This window comes from Notolepis coatsorum, assembly GCF_963971535.1.
Source record: "Notolepis coatsorum genome assembly, chromosome: 7".
Classification (NCBI taxonomy): Eukaryota; Metazoa; Chordata; class Actinopteri; order Aulopiformes; family Paralepididae; genus Notolepis; species Notolepis coatsorum.
This window is the reverse complement of record NC_140171.1, coordinates 66,808,197-66,832,434: the sequence shown is the minus strand read 5'-3', so window position 1 is coordinate 66,832,434 and position 24,238 is coordinate 66,808,197. Positions and strand designations below refer to the sequence as shown.

General features: G+C 46.8%; 1 protein-coding gene across 8 annotated transcripts in view; it reads left to right on the top strand.

Annotated features, from left to right (window-relative positions):
- ctnnd1 (catenin (cadherin-associated protein), delta 1) overlaps positions 1 to 24,238 on the top strand; it is a 148,175-nt gene that overhangs the window by 63,809 nt on the left and 60,128 nt on the right. For all 8 annotated transcript variants that reach the window (XM_084319413.1, XM_084319411.1, XM_084319407.1 and 5 more), the window contains 5 exons: positions 668 to 858; positions 1,029 to 1,284; positions 6,017 to 6,088; positions 19,305 to 19,455; positions 21,042 to 21,243. In XM_084319413.1, the coding sequence (XP_084175539.1) occupies positions 668 to 858; positions 1,029 to 1,284; positions 6,017 to 6,088; positions 19,305 to 19,455; positions 21,042 to 21,243 (872 nt within the window). The remainder of the gene's footprint in view (positions 1 to 667; positions 859 to 1,028; positions 1,285 to 6,016; positions 6,089 to 19,304; positions 19,456 to 21,041; positions 21,244 to 24,238) is intronic.

Here is a 24,238-nt window from a genome sequence, read left to right as displayed (position 1 = left end):
AGTATCTCCAGCCGACTACAAGTGTACCTTATATAATTTTAATTTTTTTTTATTTTTAAACTTTATTTTTTAGCGTTTATCGCTTTCCTGGTCAAGCATGACCGACAGTTGCAGGGTGAAACGGGAGAGAGAGCAGGGGGAGACATTCGGCAAATGACGGCGAGTCCGGGAATCGAACTTGGAGTCAACCAGATCCGTGACGCAGCACGGAGTCCCGCGCGAGCGCGGTAACATGGTGTGCTACTGGAGCACCCACCTTATATAATTCTTATGCTACAGGTGGTATTAATTATCCCCATCGTAATATGCTCATGGACTTACGCTCTTGACCTATTTATGCATATTCTTCGCCATACAAGCGCGACCCTAATTCTCAATACTGTAATATAATATTGCTGCTCTTCTAATAAATATTCCAAACAGGACTTTCTTTGTTAAGCCGTGTTATTGTGTGGGTGTTCATCACATATACCTGTGTACTGTATGGCCAGTAATTAAAGTACATAACTCAGTAGTGGTTTAATGATACCATACTTTCAATACAGTCAGGGAATTGTACCCCTCAGTTACAGTGCGCATACGTTTGTATGGATCCACACAGATATACCTTGACATGTGGTGTTCCTCCCAGACCTAACAGTGTGTTATGTATGTGTCCCTTGTCTAGGTGGGCCGTATGGGGAGTGCCATGGAGCTGTCGGCCCTTCAGCGGTTTGTCCCGGACCCATACGGTCTCGAGGATGATCAGCGCAGCATGGGCTACGACGAGCCTGATTACGGCATGGGACACCCCATCCACTACAGCACCGTGCCCCGCAACCTGCACGCTTTCCCCCATGGACCCCCACGCAGAACTGGGTGAGTATGTGGGTGTGTGATGGGAGACGACGATGTTTAGTGTTGTGTGTGTGCGCGTGTGTCTCTATTTATGGCCTGTGGGAAAGTAGTGTTTACCCTCCTTCTCTGTGTATCGAAAGCTACGTAGTTTGTGTTCTTTGGACAAGGTGTGTGTGTTAACCCCCTTCTAGGAGTTACGAGGGGATCCTGGATGGGGATATGAGTGCTGCCGGCGACATGTACTACTGGGGAAACGGGGCTCCGTTGGCCCAGGGTGAACGAGGAAGCATGGCCTCGTTAGACAGCACCCTGAGGAAAGGTCCTATTCCCGGAGGTTGGCGTCAACCAGAGCTGCCCGAGGTCATTGCCATGCTCAACTATAGGCTGGATCCAGTCAAGAGCAACGCAGCTGCATTCCTACAGCATCTCACCTATAAGAATGATAAGGTAAAAGTAGACACACACACACACACACACCAGGGTTTCCGTTAGAAAAAATTGTTGCCGGCCTCAGTGTCTGGTAGATTTCAATCTACCGGTCAAATGACAGAAATTCCGGTCAGAGTTTATTGAGCTTAAAAACAATTGATAGGCAAAAGAATGACAACAAAACAAAAGAATGACATCATCAAGGCATGTAGATTTATAATATTTTTACTTAAAACTAGGCTACTTTTGCGTATAAAGTCATTATATTCCAAATAAAATAAGTCCCGAGACTCGTGCTGCTGCCGACTTTAAATCAAATAGGTGTCTGTGGGCAGTCGCCCGACATTAATAAACAATCACATTTTTATGAGCTAACGAATTCCGTTATATTGGACATTTGTATTAATTATATCAAGCGAAGAACTGAGAAATTTGGCAGAGAGAGACGGCAACATTATCGTGGATTTGCGTGACGACTCTCTCCACCTCGCAACGACTTATTTGCAAAGAGTATGGCGCTGCAGAGCAGCTGATTCAGCTGTTATTGGCTCTTTTCTGGGGACCGCACAGCAGCGCCCCCCACCCAACATTGAATTGAAAATGGCTGAATTGGAGTACTGCTGGAATACTGCATTGTGCTGCTGCTGCTCCGGCTCTGCAGCTTCACAAAAGTTCGCACACCCAGCACTAAGCTCTCGCTGAACGTCGTTGTCATTATTAGAAGCAACGAGGAAACAAATGTAATGATCGTTTCGTTCATCGCATAGGCTATTTAATTTTAGCCTATTTTAATACAATTCAAATAATCAAATTGTGCTTAGACTCAGGGAATTATTTTCACCGGACATTAAGACCGGAGAGATTAAATATGTCGGACTTCAACAGATTTTGCCGGTCAAATACCGGTAATTACCGGCTAACGGAAACGCTGACACACACACACACACACACACACACAGCCCTTAGATGGCGCTGCTAAGACCGGCTGCCTATCTGTGCGCTCCGTCGAGACTGTGCTTACTTTTGTTAATATTTATAGTTTTAAGAGTTTTGTTTGTACCAACGGTTGGTGCATTTAATGTGTATGACCGTCAGTCACTCATGGACATTGGATTATGGGAAATTTACCAACTGGATTACTCTCTGGATCAGCTCGCCGAACAACAACAATGTCCTGCTGAGATCTTGAGGACATCAGGACCATACCTCGGCCCACGCAACAACAAAGGAACCAGGCGACGAGGAAGAAGAGCCGGTGTCCGAAACAGACTGCGGTCCAGGCGACACAGAACGCCACTGCCCAGCATATTGCTAGCCAATGTACAATCAATAGACGATAAACTGGACGACATCAGAGCAAGGATTCAATTCCAAAGAGACGTTAGAGACTGTAACGTTCTCTGCTTCATCGAGACGTGGTTGATGCCGGACGTCCCAGACCACGCCATTCAACCAGCCGATCACTTCTTCATCCACCGCAAGGATCGAACAGCAGAATCCGGTAAATGGCGAGGAGGTGGGATAGTCTTCATGTTGAACAACAATTGGAGCGATCCAGGCAACGTGAAGGAGCTTTCGAACCACTGCTCCCCCAACCTGGAGTATATATCCATCAAGTGTCGGCCTTTCTTTCTCCCGAGAGAGTTAACGTCGATCATCTTGGTCTGAGTGTACATCCCACCACAAGCAAACACAGGCGACGCGCTGTCCAAACTCTACAACGAGGTAAATAAACTCCAAGCAGCGAACGCTGAAGCTACTATTGTGGTTGTGGGTGATTTCAATAGCGCCAACCTGAGAAGAGTATTGCCGGACTTCTACCAGCATGTGACTTGTAACACCAGAGGCGGTAACATTTTAGACCATTGTTACTCGCAATTGAAATGTGGTTACAAATCTCATTCTGCCAGTGGTTTCGGCAAATCTGATCATAACGCTATCTTCCTTCTTCCAAAATATGAACAAAGTCTCAAGCGTGCCCCGGTAGTCTCGCGAGAGGTGCAGAAATGGTCTGTGGGATCAGAGGTAACGCTACAGGCTGCACTTGAATGTACATACTGGGGTGTGTTCCGAGATAACACGGATAACATTAATGACTACACAGAGACAGTGCTGGACTTTGTTTGTACTTTGGTGGAAGAAACAATCCCCACTACCACAATTGGAGTTTACCCAAACCAAAAGCCCTGGGTAGACAAATCCGTCCGTGAGGCTCTGAAAGCGCGCACCTCATCCTACAACGCCGGGCTTGTGGCAGGCAACATGAATGACCACAAGGTGGCGATGTGCAACGTGAGGAGGGCAGTGAAAGAAGCAAAGAGGCGCTACAGGGATAAAATTGAACTCTAATATGAACAGGCTGACTCTAGAGCTATGTGGCAGGGCCTCAGAACGATGACAGATTACAAAGGCACCTCCTTCAAGCTGAACAGTGACATATCCTTAGCAAATGATCTCAATACCTTCTATGCGAGTTTTGAGGCTGGGAATAACAGCACCAGCCTACAATCCACTGCAATGGAGGGGGGGGGACACTGCTGATGGAGACTCAGTGTTCAGGGTAACAGAACATAAGTTGAGGAGGACCTTTAAGAAAGTGAATATCAGGAAGGCAGCAGGACCGGACGGTATCCCCGGCCGCGTCCTAAAAGTCTGCCGACCAACTGGCCCCGGTATTCACTGACATATTTAACCTGTCCTTGGAACAGGCTGTCATCCCCACCTGTCTGAAGAAGTCCACTATCCCTGTACCCAAAAAATCCAAGCCTGCTTGCCTCAACGACTACCACCCTGTAGCTCTCACCTCCATAGCCATGAAGTGCTTTGAGAAGCTAGTAAAGGGCTACATCTGCTCCTCCCTCCCCATCAACCTGGACCCCCTGCAATTTGCATACCGCCCCAACAGGTCCACGGAGGACGCCATAGCCCATGTGCTGCACACAGCAGCATCACACCTGGACAAGAGGCAGGGGAACTATGTGAGAATGCTGTTCATCGGCTACAGCTCAGCATTCAATACCATAGTCTCCTCCAAACTCATAGCCAAGCTCAGGGACCTGGGCTTGAACTATGACCTCTGCCAGTGGGTCTTGGACTTCCTGACGGGTAGACCCCAGGTGGTGAGAGCAGGCAACTGCACCTCCTCATCCATCACTCTCAACATAGGGGCCCCCCAGGGCTGTGTTCTGAGTCCCCTCATCTACTCCCTGTACACACATGACTGTGTGGTACAGCGGAACAACAACACAATCATTTGCTGACGACACAGTAGTGGTGGGCCTGATCTCTGCAAACGATGAGAGGGCCTACCTGGAGGAGGTCAAGGTTCTAGCGGGATGGTGTTAAGAGAACAGCCTCTCCCTGAATGTCAGCAAAACAAAGGAGATGATTGTGGACTTTAGGAGGTCGGGGGTCAGGGACTACAGCCCGCTCGGCATCGACGGGGCACCGGTTGAGAGAGTGAACATATTTCTAATTGGTATTTATCAAAAATAAATATTGGAAATATGGTCAAAAACAACATTTATCAGTTTTTTTCAATAAAAACTGACGTGGTATCAAACAAACACTAATTTAAGTGGTTAAAATTCGAAAATATGTGTAATTTTTTACAGATATCTTGAGAATAGGCTATGAATGTTAAACATGGGTAAATTTTTTTTTTTTAAATAGTAAACAGTTAAAATTATATGGCTTTAAACATGATGTATCTTTTCCTCTCCCTTAAGCCCAGTGAGCTCCCTCATCGTTAGGCATGCACAAGGGTTAAGTACCTCGGAGTCCACATATCCGAGGACTTGACATGGACCGCACACATTGACAGTGTTGTGAAGAAGGCATGGCAACACCTCTACTTCCTCAGACGCCTAAGGAAGTTCCAAGTCAGTCAGAAGATCCTTAAGAACTTCTACTCATGCACAATAGAGAGCATCCTGACTGGCAATATCAACTCCTGGTTTGGGAATAGCACCGCACAAGACCGTAGCAGACTACAGAGAGTGGCCCGCTCAGGCGAACGCACAATTGGAGGGGGGCTTCTCACTCTCCAGGGCATTTACAACAAGCGGTGCATGGGCAAGGCTAAGAGAATTATCAAAGACTCGAGCCACCCAAACAACTGCCTCTTTGAACTGCTGCGGTCAGGCAAGCGATACCGGAGTGGGGAGTCTCATGGCAAGCACAGAGAGACTCAGAAGAAGCTTCTATCCCCAGGCCATCAGGATGCTCAACGAACAATAACACAATGTAACAACCATCAAATGCACTCACAGCACGCACATCCACACGCACACACTCACTTTAAACATACAACTCACTGCAGCACCCACTTTAACCACTTTAGTACACCTAAGCACACTTTATATTTATCGGTAAAGAATTTGCACTACAACCCATACCTCATTACACCTTACTGTAAATTATATTGTACCTAAATTGTACCTCATCCCACTTCTGCTTTGCACTGTATAGTATATTGTATGGTAACTCAGTTACTTCTACTCTACATAGAGCATTGTATATATGTATATACTGAACATTTTTGTCTACGTACTTGACTTCTATTTTATACTTGCTATACTTATTTTATTATCTATTTTTGCCTAGCACAGTCTCTGGAGCGAAACAGAAAGAAGCATTTTGTATAAAAGTATTCTGTACTTCTGTATAACAACTAATAAAGAAACTTGAAACACACAAACACACACACACATATATACACATCACTAACTTCCCTCCCTCTACTTTGCAGATGAAGGCTGATGTACGTCGTCTGAAAGGCATTCCATCACTGGTCTGCATGTTGGACAACCCCAAGAAAGAGGTCAGTCTACCACACCCCTGCACGTATTCAGGACTTCACTACAAAGCCATTCTTGAGTTCTCTTCCCTGTGAAGCAACAATTACCGTACTTTTCTGACTATAAGCCGCGGTTTTTTCCCCAATTTTTCGACCCTGCGGCTTATATAACGGTGCGGCTTATATGTGACTCGACGTGACCAAACCCGAAAATGTTAAAATCTAAATATTGCTTTTTTGACTGCATTGAAATGTTATTTATCTGTTCCCTTATTTGCTAAACTTAATACAACTTGTAAATTTGTTAATTCTTGTTATTTTTCCGACAGTATTGTGTCCCAATGCTAATTACATATGGTAATTAAACATTAAAACACCTGCGGTTTATAGTCCAGTGCGGCTTATATATGTACACATCATTCAATTTAGCTGCTGCGGCTTATATTCAGGTGCGGCTTATAGTGCGAAAAGTACGGTAATGCTCCATCTTCGTGGAATTTCGCAACGGTGCATGTTTACATACATGCAAGTTTGTGATCCACCCGGCAGAGTAGGAAACCTTTGAGCGATTGTTGCTTTGGAGCCGCAAAGCTGTTCCTGGCACATAGGGAGCGTGATTGTTAATCACCTACCGTCTGCCGAGCCCATTAGGCTTAATCCATGAGTGTGAAACTGTCCCTGCTTTAACACTTCCAGTGCCACTGGTTAACATGGTAAAACCCTGTTGAATGCCACCACCCACTTCAATGATAGCGTTGTGAACGCATAATCTCTGTCTTAAATTATGGCTATGTGTCTAATCGTTTTCAAATCAACGCTAGATTATCGATAGTATATGTGTACTTATGCACGCTATAGAAGCGGGCTGAAATATCGATTCTCTCATTTCCTGATCAGCGATCACAGCCACACAGCCACACACACATATGGGACACGCTGATATCTCTGTGAAAAAAGCTCTGATTATCCTAAGACTGGTAAAATAAATTCCTTACCTCAGATCAGATGTTATCCAAAAAGATGATTCCAATTCCTGATCGCCATTCCAAATATCGATCGAGTTTATTGATTCAGCGTTGGGTACTGTAAATACATAATCCACGCGTTTTCCGGGCCGGCCATCACAATGGATTCTTCAGTTGGCTTGACGGAGTCTAAAGTAATGGGGTGCAGTTACACAGGGAGAGACGATAGGGGGCGGTATCTTCCCAATTGAGCTCGGAGAGAGTCTGCAACACTAACCTGAGGCTCGATTGATGAAATATGAATTCAAATCGACAATAAAAAAAAATACGACAAACAAACGCTATATAGCGTTGGCGGCACTCGGAGGTCGGCATGAACTAACGACAACGCGTGGCTGGCACTCAAAGTGTTAAAGGAAAACTCCTAACATTTTGGGAAATTAGCTTATTTGCCATCTACCCTGGAGTTAGACGAGAAGATGCATACCTTTTTTCTTCTCTGTGCATGCAGTAGGAGTAGGAAGACGCGCACTGTTAGCCTAGCTTAGCGTCAGTCACTGGAAGTAGGTTCCTCCATTAGCCTAGTTCCCAACATCTTCCTACTCCTACTGCATGCACAGAGAAGAAAAAGGTATGCTGCATCTTGTCTAACTCCAGGGTAGATGGCAAATAAGCTAATTTCCCAAAATGTTGGAGTTTTCCTTAACACTTTCAGTGCCGGCCATAACGTTGATTAATGTCCTTGAATGCCATCATCCACTTCAATGATGGCGTTAAAAACGCATAATCTATGTTTTAAATGTGTCTAATCTGCCCGTCACACATCAATGACTTGTTTGCAGTCAACATTGTCGAAACGGATTGTTTTTTAATCGGTTCATATCCTTTTTATAGCATTTCGAAAAGCTATCGTTTTCTCAAAAATTTCCGGAAAATAGAAAGAAACGTTAGGTTATGGCTATAACCAAGTTCTGTTAGTTAGGGGTGACGCTTGGCATCACAACTGCACTTCCTCGCGTACGTGCACGCGCACTGAATAAATTCCACAAATGTACCTTTAATACCAGTATTAGTCTGACCACACCCCTCATCAGCTTACCTTCATAAGCAGGTGTGTGGTCACCTGCTCTCCTCCTTCCCAAGCTTTCACCACAAGGTGAGGTCAAGGGCTGCAGCGGCCGTCTGATGCCAAGCGTCACCCCTAACTAACAGAACTTGGTTATAGCCATAACCTAACGTTCTGTTTCGTTAAGGGGCTCTGCTTGGCATCACAACTGCACAAGGGGAGGCCAAGCGGAGCCGCTGGCTGACAAATACACCCCGCTGACAGCCCCCCAAAACCATCAGAACAGGGAGGGCCGAGCCCCCCCGACCCCCCCTAATGGAGGGTATCCCCCCGATTAGGGGCTTCACGGGAAGGCGACGGACCCGACCGTGCGAAGAGGCACTCAAGCAACTCAACGCACAGGGTGAGCAGACCGTGGCTTGACCCCACGACTACACACACGCACAACCCGCATGCCACCCGGGAACGAACGGAGGAACAACCTCGTTACTGCCCCCAGAATCACGGGGTCAAGGGCAAACCCAACCCCGTGGCAAGGCCGTAGCAGCGGAGCACGAAGGAAGACCCAGACCCACCAAAAGGACTGGACTCCCTAGAATGGGGGCCCGGAGAAGTCCATGATGCCAGCATCAAGACCCCACCAGGTGGGCACGTAGTGCCCCGCCCCCCACATCGCCAGCGTATTCGGACAAAGGCCCCTCAGTTACTGCACCTGGCATTCCCAGGCGGTATCCCAACCAAGTACTAACCAGGCCAGAACCTGCTTAGCTTCCGAGATCGGACGAGATCGGGCGTGTTCAGGTCGGTATGGCCGTAAGCCGAGCGGGCCCTGTCCCCCCAATAGTACACCGCCTGGCACACTGACCCTGCAGAACAGGCAGTCAGCACGGCCGTAAGCACACAAAAAAGGTTAACCAACGGAAGCAGGCAGCGCACCGGGGAAAAACCAGGCAACAGGCTGTTAACCCAGCCTGGAGACTGCGGACGAGACAGGCGCCAGAGGGGACAGCTGAACACAGCTGCCCCGGCGGAAGGGGCGTATGCTGGCGTTGTTGCATGACCAAGCCTCCATTTAAAAACCCCCACCCAGAGGGGTTGAGGCAGAGAAGGCTGACACGATTGGCAGACGTCATGAACGTGCAGGGGCACCTCAACCGGGTAACCCGGGAGTTGACACTGCTCCAACACACCAGGGAATCAACCACCTTGGTGTTACCCAACGCGGTGGTTGTTCCTATAACCCCTCAAGAAAAAACTCCAAAACACACCTGCGGGTATACACCGGCTATACCGCAGTACAAGTGTCTCAGTTTTCAAAAAAGGGTTAACCCAGGCCTACGGGTCGACGAACATTACCTCGGACCGGGCCTGGCGATACGGGAAGCACAGGGTCACCAGAGGAGGTTAAAGACCACCCCCAACAGGCCCCTCTTCGCCATGCGTGAGAGAGGAGCGAAAAATAATAGAGAACCAGCCCCTAAGCACACCGTACTTGGTATTCCCAGGCGGTCTCCCAACCAAGTACTAACCAGGACCAACCTGTGTAGCGGCCGAGATCCGACGAGATCGAGCGTGTACAGGTTGGCATGGCCGTAAGCCATTACGACAGTGCTGAGTAAAAACGTACCCAACCAGGGTCTCCATAGCGCTTAACCCTGTGACACCCGAACCGACCTGGCATTTTTCCCCCTGAAAAAAGCCCAAGTCCCTCAGGGTACCAGAACAGCAGATCTGCATCCCCGGCGGACAACGGGTTCAACTGATCCGGTCCAGCGTGACCAGAACCAGTCCCGTGCCCTAACCACGCCGACATGCCAACTCCAGGAGAAAGGGCAGATATGCGTGTCGATCTTAACATGAAAAAGAAGGCGCCACCCAGACGTTCGGCCGAACCGCGTGTGGTGGCCCACCCCAAGGGCGTGAGACCCCTCTACATATGTTCAGGTCCATTCCGTCATCATCCCCCAGACATGAACGAGAATCCGTCGAAAAACCAACCCAGGTCGTGGGACTTGGTCGTCGGAAGAGGAAAAACCCCCATCTCAGTTGCTTTATAAAAACGCTGTTTCAACCACAAGCAACCAAGGCGTGCCAGTCAGTCGCCTGTTTACAGCGAGCTAGCACTATACGTGCGTCGGAACACACCCCCATCAATGAACAGGCTATTCAGACCTGTCATTGAATCCCCAAGGCGCCCAGGGGAACGACAAGAGGGGTGTGACACTCCCTAACTCCAACACTTCTGGAATAGAAAAGAAGGAAGCATCAACAGTATGTATCCCAGTCTACACAGCCAGGGGTAAAAAAATTTCACATTTTTACATCCCACCACCCTCCCATAGGAAGGAGACGGGGATCCCCAGAGAGACTTCCCACGCGAGCTGTACAGATTGAAAAGAATATATTGCACCTTGAGCCATGTAAAAAATTGGTTTTAGGGCTCTCCGGGGAAGAGGCACTGAACCCATACACACTCAATAATCGAATTGAATCGAATACATATACAATAGAATAGGACCCTTCTAGAGGGTCCACTCACTTTGACAATCTGAGGAGGAAGGCTCTGTACTCTGATGGAGGCTCCCTCACATGGAAGAAGGAGTCCGAACTCACAGAAGGCCCGAATAGGCGCTTGGTGAGGAGGAGCCCTGACCACCCCCCTGAAACAGATCCATCACATGGACCTGAACAGCACACGGAAGTCCTACCAACAGAGACGCGCACGGTGACGTACTCTATGGCGGGGGAATTCCTGCGGTGCACACGCCCAATATACCAGGCCGTGGGACCAGGAAACTCCCTCCCCCCCCCCCCCCCCCGTAACGTGCCGAACCGCCACGTGACGGGAACCTTGAAGGACAGGGGGTGTACCCCTGACCGACAGAAACAAGGGGGAGAGGAAAGGTTACCAGTTCACCCCTTTACGACCCCACACCCATGATACGATGTAATGACAAAAAGAGAATATGACACAGTCATAGTCAGCTCTATGAAGCGTTTGACAGCTCCACACAGCGCATGAGCTAACCTGCTATCTGATTTTTACTAAGGAAAAACACAGAATAGAGAGGGCTCTAAGAGCCCCGGTCCAACATACACATGTGCTTCTGTGGCCAGTCCAACCCAGTTGTAGGTCACATGACACACACAACCCATCATCACCTACAAAAAATGGCAAACACTCAACAGAGGAACGCCGTTTTTCACAATGAGAGAATACATCATTCTCGATTAGTATCGGCCACAGGCCTTGCTAAGCACACACGACAGCGACCAAACCATTTTTTCTTTTAGGAAAATAAAGTTTCTCCAGCTGATTTAGCACAACCTCAGCAATCAAGCTAAGAGTTACATCACATCCCTACCACACAAAAGACACAAATAGTGCACAAACTGTTAAGTTCACTTCTACTGCGGCCATTACGGTAATCTGGATAAAGGTGAATGGGCACTGTTGTTGCGCGTCACTGGTTTTGGACTGGAGGAAGGCTGTGGCCACTACGCTGTGGAGCGTGAAATAAACATGAATGAAAGATAACGGTTGTCTTATTTGCGACTTAACATGGTAGCAGAGGATGTCGGCCTCTAACGTTAACTACAGGCAGCCGCCTGGACTGGACGAAAAGACGTCTTTTGAGAAGTGGAAGAATGAAGTGGAGATGTGGAGTCGGGTGACGGATTTAGTCAAGAAGAAACAAGCGTTGGCTGTTGCTCTATCGTTGACGGGTAGAGCGAGGGATACTGCGTTGGAAATACCTGTCGATGATCTGAATAAGGATGATGGAATGGTAACTTTGATTCGGGAACTTGACAGTGTGTTTTTGAGAGAAGAGAAGGACCGGGCTTACGAAGCCTATTCGGAGTTTGATCAGATTTCGCGAGGAGACGGCGTCTCTATGGTGGACTATATTGTTGATTTTGAACAGAAGTACAACCGGATCAAGAAGTTCGATATGGTTCTACCTGACGCTGTTTTGGCATTCAAACTACTGGATACAGCGGGCCTCGACATCAAAGACAAACAACTGGCGTTGACTGCCTGTGGTAAGCACACCTTTGTTGATATGAAGTCAGGACTGAAACGTATATTTGGAGAAAAAACGGAGAAAAGGGCAGGAGGCATTACTGTGAAGCAAGATGCAGCTTTTTACACAGATCAGAGACGAGAGCAGCAGAGGCGGGAGCAGCCGCGATCTCAAAGTGGACAAGTTAGAGGACCATTCGCAGGCACTAATCCGCTTGATAAATTTGGAAGACGAACGAAGTGTGGGATTTGTCAGAGCACATTCCACTGGGTGAAAGATTGCCCAAACAAGAAAGAATATGTAAAAGTGACGGAAGAAAATGAAGAGCCAGATGAGTGTAATATAACACTTATTTCTAAGGAATCAGATGCAGCAATATTCATGGTTGAGGCTCTGGGAACGGCCGTCATTGATACGGCATGTACACGGACTGTATGTGGTGAAAAATGGCTGGATAACTATGTTGGGGGACTAAATGAGAAACAAGTCAAAATGTTGGTTAGCACAGAGAGTAGCAAACCTTTTAAGTTTGGGGATGGGCGAGTTGTGCATTCTACAAAAAAGGTCAAGATACCAGCCAAGATAGGAGAAACAAAATGTTATATTGAAACAGAGGTAGTCTCATCTGACATTCCTTTACTGCTCAGTAAAACTTCGCTAAAGAGAGCAGGAGCTGTGTTGAACCTGGAAAACAATACAGCTATAATGTTTCAGAAACCAGTAGCTCTAGAGTTGACTTCATCTGGACACTACTGTCTGAACATACTGGATAAGGAGTCCCCGAGTGAAGCATATGAGAATGTGGTCCTGGCCATCACAGATAATATGACCAGTGTGGAAAAACACAAAGCTTTACTTAAACTTCACAAGCAATTTGGACATGCATCAGTTGATAGGCTAAAGAAGCTGCTGACAAATGCTGGAAACACGGATGATGAATGCACTGCTATTCTAGGGGAAATAGTAGGAAAATGTGAGATATGTCTCAAGTACAGCAAGGCTAAGCCCAAGCCTGCTGTTGGTCTGCCCATGGCCTCCAGGTACAACGAGACTGTGGCAGTTGATCTACATGAGCTAGAACCAAATGTGTGGTACCTACACATTATCGATCACTTCACTCGCTTTAGTGCAGGTAGCATCGTGACCTCAAAGAAGCCAAGTGTGATAGTGAACAATTTTGTGCATTCCTGGATCAGTGTCCATGGTCCACCTGAGCGTCTCTTCACTGACAACGGTGGAGAGTTCAATAATGAGGAAATAAGAGACATGGCGGAGAACTTCAACATCGAGATCAAGACGACTGCTGGCTACAGTCCATGGAGCAATGGTTTGCTGGAACGCCACAACCAATCCCTTACAGAGATACTACTGAAGGTAAAACTTGACAAAGGACTTGACTGGAAAACGGCTCTTGATTGGGCACTCATGGCAAAGAACACAATGCAGAACGTGCATGGCTACAGTCCACATCAGCTGGTGTTTGGACAGAACCCGAACCTTCCCTCTGTGTTTGTTGACCAGCCACCTGCTTTGGAGGGAACTACAATGAGCGCATGGGTTGGAAAGCACATAACAGCATTACATGCAGCAAGGAAAGCTTTTACGGAGGCAGAATGCTCAGAGAATCAGACGAGCTCTTCGAAAACAGCTTCGTCCAACAGATGAGAAGTATGAAACAGGAGACAAAGTGTTCTACAAAAGGACAGACTGTGTTGAATGGAAAGGCCCTGGGGTTGTGATAGGGCAAGATGGGGTGGTGATTTTTGTACGTCATGGTGGGACATATGTCAGGGTTCATCAATCTAGGCTGCGAAAAGTGCACCATGGGGAAAGTAATACTGTGGGCAATGTCGATGTATCTGTTAGTGATAATAATGTGCCTGTTACTGACAATGATATGAATAGTAACAGTGAGGACATGCCCGTTACTGATGGTGACATGAATAATGACGCAGCAGGTGTAGCAAACCAGGATATAGATAACCCTAATGCGATCAATCAAGACGATTATCACCAGACCGGCATAGAGGTGAAAACCGGTATAAAGGTAAAAGTCGGTCAGACAATCAGCTTTGTGGATAATGTAACAGGTGTTTCTCACACAGCTAAAGTGATGGGACGAGCAGGAAAGGCTACAGGAAAAAACAGCAACTGGTACAACCTACAGTACTTAGAACCTTTTGACATCACCGGTACTATGGGGTCAGTAGATCTTACTAAAGTAGACAATTTTCAGGTTAAGCCACTAGATGGTGTAGAACTAGATGGTGTAGAACTATGCTCTGATATGCAGGAAAATGATGTATTAGTAACAGAGGGTGTACCATTTGATAAGGCTAAACAAGATGAAATCAGTAACTGGAGGAAAAATGAGGTGTTTGAGGAGGTGAAAAATGTGGGTCAAAGACAGGTGTCAACGAGATGGGTGTGTACGCTTAAAGAAACCCCAGATGGTATCATACCTAAAGCACGGCTAGTGGCTAGGGGTTTTGAAGAATTTAACACTCAAGATCTACAGAAGGACTCGCCTACATGCTCATCAGAGTCCCTTAGATTACTCATATCAGTTCTGTGTCAGAAAAAATGGACATTGAACTCTATGGACATAAAGTCAGCTTTTCTTCAAGGAATGGAGCTGTCTCGGGATATACACATCCGCCCTCCTCCTGAGGCTAAAAGTGACGGGACACTGTGGAAGCTGAAGAAGTGTGTCTATGGACTCGCTGATGCCTCTCTCTACTGGTACAACAGAGTAAAAGCAACGATGATCAAAACAGGGGCCACTATGTCACAAGTTGATCCTGCTGTATTCTACTGGCTTGATGAAAACTGTAGTGTGACTGGTGTTCTTGCCTGTCATGTGGATGATTTCATCTGGGGTGGCTCACACACATTTGCCACAACGACCATTCCCCACCTCAAAACAGTTTTCCAGGTGGGACGTGAGGAACAAGACAACTTTCGCTATGTGGGGATGGAACTCTCTACAGTAGGTGGAGACGTGCTTGTGCAACAGGAGATCTACATAAAGAACCTTCAGCCCATTCTCATAGACCCATCAAGAGCGTTGCACCGTGATGCTCTTCTCACAGAGTGTGAGACTGACAACCTAAGGTCAAAAATAGGACAACTCTTGTGGGTGGCTAGACAGAGTAGGCCAGATATCATGTTCGATACATGTGTCCTTGCAACCAATCTAAAACATGCTACTGTGCAAACTATGCATGAAGCAAATAAGGTAGTACGAAAACTGCAATCAGAACATGTCACCCTGAAGTTTCACAACTTAGGAAAGGAGGACTGTTTGAAGCTTGTTGTTTTCAGCGACGCATCCATGGGAAACCTCCCAGATGGGGGAACACAAGGAGGGCATCTCATCGTTCTGATGGGTGAGAAAGGACGATTCTCTCCAATCTGCTGGAAATCAAAAAGGATCAGAAGAGTGGTTCGGAGCACGCTGGCAGGAGAGACACTAGCCCTGGCTGATGGTATTGATAATGCCATATTTTTGTCCTCTCTCTACTCTGAACTTACTACAGGTATGGTCAAACAGCGCACCCTACCTGTGATGTGTGTTACAGACAACTTCTCCCTTGTGGAGGCTATTAAGTCCACCAAGTCAGTGACTGAGAAACGACTGAGACTGGAAATAAGTGGAATCAAAGAACTTATCCAGGACAAAAGGATCCAACGGATTCTGTGGTCTACTACGAAGGACCAGCTGGCAAACTGTCTGACCAAAAAGGGAGCATCTTCCCTTGTGCTGCTTAAAGCACTGAAGAATGGACAGTGGAAGCTAGATTACTGAATAACTGGTTATGATGACTGAGTTTATTTTTTTTGTTTTCTTGAAATATCCTTGCAGTGTATTATTTGTTAAAAAAAAAAAGAGTGAGATCTTGTATTATTTGTTTAAAAAAAAAAGAGAGTGAGATCTGATCTTGTATTATTTGTTTAAAAAAAGAGAGTGAGATTGTTAAGTTCACTTCTACTGCGGCCATTACGGTAATCTGGATAAAGGTGAATGGGCACTGTTGTTGCGCGTCACTGGTTTTGGACTGGAGGAAGGCTGTGGCCACTACGCTGTGGAGCGTGAAATAAACATGAATGAAAGATAACGGTTGTCTTATTTGCGACTTAACACAAACATGTCTGATAGGAGGATGAAAAAGTCCCCAGGGAACCGGGGGGAAACACAATCCTCTTATTTTACCCTCAATACGGCCAGTTAAAAACAGGAAAACCTGTTAATATGTGAACACACTGTTCATTGTCATCACAGGCTGAGAAAAGAACATTCTTTTACTCACTTGTCACCAAGCATAGCTTCATAGGTTAGTTACCTTAGTTGTGAGTACACGGTACATATAAACACCATGATGTTTCTCACACAACAACCAGATCATTACATCCCGATTTGCACGGAGAAGCTAACTGCCAGTGACAAAAACAGCTCACACATAACCCGCGCCGTATCCCAAATGCATTGCAGCAACACACGTTTTGGGAAAAACATCGTTATTCACAATACATTTAGAAAAGTAAAACCAGAAAACGTGTTATAAGGTCTGGTCAAACCTGTTCCTACCCGGAACGTAGATCAGCGAAGTGCAGTCACAGACACCGTAGGAACACAGCCGCTCCTGTGTTGTTCGAACTGGGCAGCGTCGCCGCTCCAACCCGCACTACAGTCCTTTGTTGATGCAACCTTGCCGTCCTGGCTCAGGGCAGGGTCGACGAAACATCCCCTGTCAAGGATGACGTCGTAGTCAAGAGTGTAAAACATGTTAAAATCAAAGCACGTTCAACAGAATAGCATCAAGCTAACGGCCGCTCCAACCGTTCGGGTGCTACTGCTTCTGCTCGCGAGACGCCGAGCTAACGACGCACGCGATCAGAAGCGAGCTCACGGCGGCGCGCGAGAAGCTAAGCTACCCCGCGCCAGGCCATGGCCTATAGCAGCAAGCTAACGTTACCTAGCGATCACGACATGCTAGCACCGCAGCTAACAGCTGACTGGCTAACAGTAGGCCCAACCTGAGCAGGCCATGCAGCGATCCAAGCAGGCTAACGCAGCAGTTAACAGCTGACTGGCTAACCGTAAGCTAAGCAGCCATCAACTGAACCTGTAACAATGACATAACACTCACCCAGACAGGCCGCCGTTCTGAACCTCTCCTCACTTTTTAAGAGAAAAGAGAAAACAAGATGTCAACACCGCTTCACAACGGTGATCTTACCAACACCCGACGGAATCAGCACAATACCAACTGGCCTGTGTAGCTGACTTTGAACATGGATCTGCCGCTATCGCACATCCATGCACATATCCCCTTGTGAAGGAATACTCTCATTTGGATATGAAAGATGGGGCCTTAACACGGTGACAGAGAGAATCCACTCGTCCAAAACACACCGGGATCACCAGTGTTTAATGGTTGCGGCCCACTAGTTAAAACTATAATGGTCTTCAGACCAAGGCCTTCTGTCGCCTAGGTGGCTGAACAAAGGACCCTAGCCTGGGGCCGGTTTCCATAAACATTGTCAAGTAGCCCCCATAGCACTAACAGACAAGTGGAGCCTGCCAGCAAAACACTACTCACCCAACCTGGAACGCACCGCTTCTCACAACAGCGGCATGTCCGACAGTTCAGCTGTGGCCTGACAGGTTTCACCCCAACAAATACAGCAAGGAACTGCAGTTGAGAAGCATGCAGCGGCGTGCTCCCAATACGAAAACCGGTGGAGGATTTTTAGAATGATCAACATCTTCCAGACACTCCAGTACGAAGACAATATCGCCGTATTTTCTCGAAAATAGTGAGAGAGAAAATAAAGATATGATGTCAACGTATCTCCTTCCTTGTAAACAAAATTTTTCTCCACTAACAACACGTCAAGTGGGGTACTACCGAGGCACTTTCTTGTGGTGAAAGCGAGAAGGAGAGCAGGTGACCACACACCTGCTTATGAAGGTAAGCTGATGAGGGGTGTGGTCAGACTAATACTGGTATTAAAGGTACATTTGTGGAATTTATTCAGTGCGCGTGCACGTACGCGAGGAAGTGCAGTTGTGATGCCAAGCAGAGCCCCTTAACGAAACAGAACTGCATTTATTGGAATATTCTCGAATACACTAGACACGTTGTCATTTGTCGGCCTATTTATGAATCGTTTTCAAATAAACGCTAGATTATCGATAGTATATGTGTACTTATGCACGCTATAGAAGCGAGCTGAGAAATCGATTACCTAATTTCCTCAACATCACACACACACACACATACACATACGGGACACGCTGTTATCTCAGTGAATACTGCTCTGATTATCCTAAAACTGGTAACATAGACTCCTTACCTTAGATCAGATGTTCTCCAAAAAGATTATTCCAATTCCTGATCGCCATTCCAAATATCGATCGCGTTTATTGATTGATTATTGGCTGCTGTAAATATATATTCCAGGCTGCTTTCCAACTCGCGATCACTTCCATGTTCATCAGATCCCTCGCCAGCATAATGGAGCCAGTAGGCTCCCCCTCCACAGATCCACCAGTATAATCGAATGGCCTGCAGTTACACAGGGATAGACGATAGGGGGCGGTATTTTCCCATCGGAGCTCCTAGAGGGGCTGCTGTACCAACGGGAGACTCTGTTGATGAAATATGCATATGCGTCGTCAGCAACGGGGGGCATGAAAAGACGACATAACACGTCGCTGGCACTCAAAGTGTTAAGTGGAGTGTCTTGATGAGAGGGACAGGACAGTGTAGTCCCGTGTCCACCATTTATTTTTCTTGTTCACTTCATTGGACCGTGTGCTGTGTATTTCTATGGAAATGCTGTGCTACCATTTGTTTCTATGGAAATGCTGTGCTACTGTGTGTTCCTGACGGTGCCGGAACACACAGCCGCCACAACCAGTGCTTCTGAAGCAAACATTATACTCGAACCTCAAAGTGGCGCAGATGCTTCACCGAGGGTATCACCACTAGCACCAAAGGCCACAGCAATGTCTACATGCAGCTGATGCCAAAAGTTTAACTGCACATCGGGCGATGCTGACATAGCTATGATGGTTGGAGAAAGGAGCCGCAACAGCCCACGCATAAGTATAATTCGGTCTTGAGAGCTTCCCCTCTAGTGCTACCAGCTGAAAAAAGGGTGTTGTTGTTTGACAGGTACACTACGCGGCCTGTGGCGCACTGAAGAACATCTCCTATGGAAAAGACCCTGACAACAAGATTGCCATCAAAAACTGTGATGGAGTCCCTGCCCTGATCAGATTACTGAGGAAGACAAGAGACCAGGATCTCACTGACACCATCACAGGTTAGTCTCAGTCACACGAGACCAGGATCTCACTGACACCATCGCAGGTTAGTCTTGTCACATGAGAACAGGATCTCACTGAGACCATCGCAGGTTAGTCTTGTCACATGAGAACAGGATCTCACTGACACCATCACAGGTTAGTCTTGTCACATGAGAACAGGATCTCACTGACACCATCGCAGGTTAGTCTTGTCACACGAGACCAGGATCTCACGGACACCATCACAGGTTAGTCTTGTCACACGAGACCAGGATCTCACTGACACCATCACAGGTTAGTCTTGTCACACGAGACCAGGATCTCACGGACACCATCACAGGTTAGTCTTGTCACATGAGACCAGGATCTCACTGACACCATCACAGGTTAGTCTTGTCACATGAGAACAGGATCTCACTGACACCATCACAGGTTAGTCTCAGTTATACGCACGCACGCACGCACACACACACACACTTTAATATCTTTATTTGAGTTCACATTTAGACAAAGATCCTTGAACACAAACAATAATAGATGCACAAACCTTTGGATTCTCAAAACAACACATGGATCCAGTCCGATACAGGCACTTTGGATACAGGAAGTGGCGTCTCCTCCAAATGTGGTGACTGCCAATTATCACAGATATATAGTGGAATTTTGCCAATTCCTTAGCTTTTGGTTTGGTCATTCCTGCCATCTGCAGCCCCCTCACAACTAGACTGTGTACATTACCTAGGCTTCCAAATATAAACACCAGCAATTACAATTTGTACCCAAGCTGTGTAATAATATCCTTGAGCAGTTTGTACTTTTGTACTCATGTACTTTAAAACCTTTGTAAGACATGCCTCTTCCAGACTATAATCAGAAGTACATCCTACTTCTAAAACAGTGACCTATCTACTAGGGGTGGGGGAAAAATCGATACGTAGTAGTATCACGATACTTTGCGTGGCGATACCGATACAGGGACGCCAAGTATCGACATAAATTTTTTTATAAAAAAAGAAAAAAAAAAATCTTTTTATTTATTCTTTTTGTATAAGGAAGTTGCATTGTTCATTTCAATACCTGTAATAGTACAGTAGTCCACACACACGCACACATGTGCATTCAGTTAAGTTGGAATATGACTGTAATACAAACAGTTAAGTTTGTCAGGTACATGCGACACATTACAGTGTTTACATCTGTCTGCTTGAGAAAATACCATGTTTTGCAATAAAAATTATTGAAGTGAGATGAACAGACTGAACTTTATTTTATTAGATAAAACATGTTGACAAAGTTAGACTTTGCAGTTGAAAAAAGGTAATAAATCGCAATATATCGCAATATAAATATCGCAATACTCAGCATATCGCAATATATTTAGTATCGCAATACTATCGTATCGTGACTCAAGTATCGTGATAGTATCGTATCGTGAGGCCTCTGGTGATTCCCACCCCTACTATCTACTGTCATCAACAACAACCACATCTGGTGTATTAGCTGTAACATTTTAAAGTCAATATGAATGTAGTACTTGTATCGTTACTCACCATTTGTGAGTAGCCATAATCTTTTAGTACTGATGAAGCTCTACCCTCCACAGGCACACTATGGAACCTCTCGTCCCATGACTCGGTGAAGATGGAGATCGTGGACCACGCGCTGCACGCCCTCTCGGACGAGGTGATGGTGCCCCACTCGGGCTGGGAGCGAGGGAGTAACGGAGCAGGGGGAGGGGAGGAGAACTGCAAGCCCAGACACTTGGAGTGGGAGACGGCCCTCACCAACACAGCGGGCTGCCTGAGGTATGGATGGACGGATGAAATGGGAGGGAGGGAAAGAGTTAACGGGGGCGGCACGGTGGTGATGTGAAGAAGAGGAAGGGGTGGAGTAGAGGAGCAATATGGGTGGATAGGATAAAACTAAGGAGAGGCACTGGGGAGGAGAGCTGCAAAACATGTCTGGAGTAGGGATGGCAAGAGTAATGTTTTCCCAGATCGAGTACTCTTATGAATTACTCGAGTAGTGCTTGAGTAATTGTTTAATAATAGGAGAGTCTTATTTTTAGAATTCATCTCGCAGAGCATGGGAGCAGCAATAACGAGATATTGCGAGCCACACACACACACTACCGATTTTATTATGTCTCGCTCCGTGGACATAACAATGCACAGCAATATCCCCTGCGCTTATTGCTTATTGTCAGTCAAAACAGTCTGTTATCATTTGTAATAATTACATTAGCTCCATTGCGGGATTGCGGTCTGTGAACTCTCACAAACTAAAAGGAGTCTTTGTGTGTTCCCTCTGCCGGCAATGTGATTTGTACTGTTTTATATTGGATATTGTTTGTTGACTCCAGCCCTCTTCAGACAGATTAAAAGGGGAACACTACCAAAATTATGAATTCTAATGTGTAATTTCAAACGCATTCAAACTAATCAAGTCTGAAGCTTCTCCATTGATGATGAACGGGACGCAAATTTTGTCAACTCACAGAATGGTTGTTTTTATACCCAAATTAAGTTTATTTTATAGTGTTTTTGGTTCTGGAACATAAAGTGTACTAAGGATGGGTATCGATTTTCAAATATTCTAATGGTTTATGCAAAAAAAAATTCTCAAGAAATATGTTTTCTCATTTATTTTATTTTATTATTATTTCTTTACCAGCACCTACAGTGTGTAGTGTATTGAGATGGGACCCTATTAACTGTTAGTTACACCACTGAACGGCATGCTGGGTACGCCTGTACGTTAATGCCAAGCAAGCAGTGCAAAAATGCTTCCGCATTCGTCACCGCACGCTAGTGCGGTAAAGCGCCCTTCTTTTCAGACAAATGCTACCGTGCGTGCACCGGCGGCGGCGTGCTCGCTCAGGTGCGTGCGTGCGCCGGCGTGCTCGCGCGAGGTGCCCGCGCATGCGCATGAGATCCCGCCTTGGTTGGAGCTCAATATATATAAGTCACCGCCTCTTATTCACTATCTGGCACTAGCTCAATTGGCAAGGACACATGGCTGTGGATCCTATGGCTTGTTTGCTGGCGAGTTCGAATCCCATCGAAAATATTTTTTAACGTGATTTTTTTTTAACGTGTATTCTTTCGCCGGTTAAGGTTAGGCATTGTTTCGGAGTTGGTTAAGGTTAGAACGGTTAAGTTTAGGCGCTGTTAAGGAGCTGGTTAAGGTTAGAGTTTGTCAAAGAGAATGGCAATATAATTTCTATGGTTAAGGTTAGGCATTGTTTCGGAGTTGGTTAAAGTGGAGATGAAGCAGTGAGCAATGTGATCCTAGTTTGTTTGTTGTGTACCTTGTGTAAGACAGGGTTCTATAATCAAATGTGAAATCCATCTTATTTGTCTGAAAAATATAATATAATATCCCTGTTTTCAACATGGGCGCCGCCATTTTGTTGCTGACGTCATGGCTGACGTCATACCGTGGCTTGGGTGTATACACTCTGGTTAGCTGCCTATATTGAATGGGTCGGTCAGCAAATAAAATGTTGCCTACAAAACAACGGGACCGCGGTGGTTCTGTTTGTATTGCTCCTGGCTGTTCAAACTAATTTTACCATGTGAGAGAGAGGAAAGTTGGTTAATTTCCACAAACTACCAGTGAAAAAAACAGTGTTGTTGACATGTTGGCTCGGGCTGCCTGCACCCAGACGGCGCGACCAGCCTGTTGGACAGGGAAGGAGGATCTGCAGCGAACACTTCATTGCCTCGGATTATGTTGTTGGGGTGGGATGTTTGTCCAGAAGACCACTAATCAGCTGAAGCCGGACGCGGTTCCCTCGGTCTTCGACAGACAGACCGGCGCAGGCAGTTCAGCGTCGCGGAGCATTTAGCCTGCTGGCTACCTAGCTCCACTTCAACCAGCATCGGGAGCTCCAGCAGCTTGTCGATGTGCTAATAGCCTCAGCAACCTAACGTTAGCTGGCTCCAGCAGATCGACAAGCTGCTGGAGCCAGCTAACGTTAGCTTGCTGAGGCTATTAGCACATCGACAAGCTGCTGGAGCTCCCGATGCTGGTTGAAGTGGAGCTAGGTAGCCAGCAGCTAACGGTAGCTGGCTCCAGCAGCTTGTCGATCTGCTGGAGCCAGCTAACGTTAGGTTGCTGAGGCTATTAGCACATCGACAAGCTGCTGGATCTCCCGATGCTGGTTGAAGTGGAGCTAGGTAGCCAGCAGGCTAAATGCTCCCCGACGACAACGTGGCTACTCATCCCGGGAGATAACGGCGCTGCCTGGCTGGTTAGCGTTAGTTAGCCAGCAACCAGCCAGGCAGCGCCGTTATCTCCCGGGACGAGTAGCCACGTTAGTTAGCCAACAACCAGCCAGGCAGCGCCGTTATCTCCCGGGACGAGTAGCCACGTTAGTTAGCCAGCAACCAGTCAAGCTAACGTTAGCTGGCTCCAGCAGCTTGTCGATGTCGTCGGGAGCATTTAGCCTGCTGGCTACCTAGCTCCACTTCAACCAGCGTTGGGAGCTCCAGCAGCTTGTCGATGTGCTGGTAGCATCAGCAAGCTAACGTTAGCTGGCTCCAGCAGCTTGTCGATGTGCTGGTAGCATCGGCAAGCTAACGTTGGAGCTCCCAACGCTAGCTTGTCGATGTGCTGGTAGCATCGGCAAGCTAACGTTGGAGCTCCCAACGCTGGTTGAAGTGGAGCTAGGTAGCCAGCAGGCTAAATGATCCCGACGCTGAACTGCCTGCGTCTGTCTGTCAAAGACAGAGGGAACCGCATCGGGCTTCAGCTGATTAGTGGTCTTCTGGACAAACCTCCCACCCCAACAACATA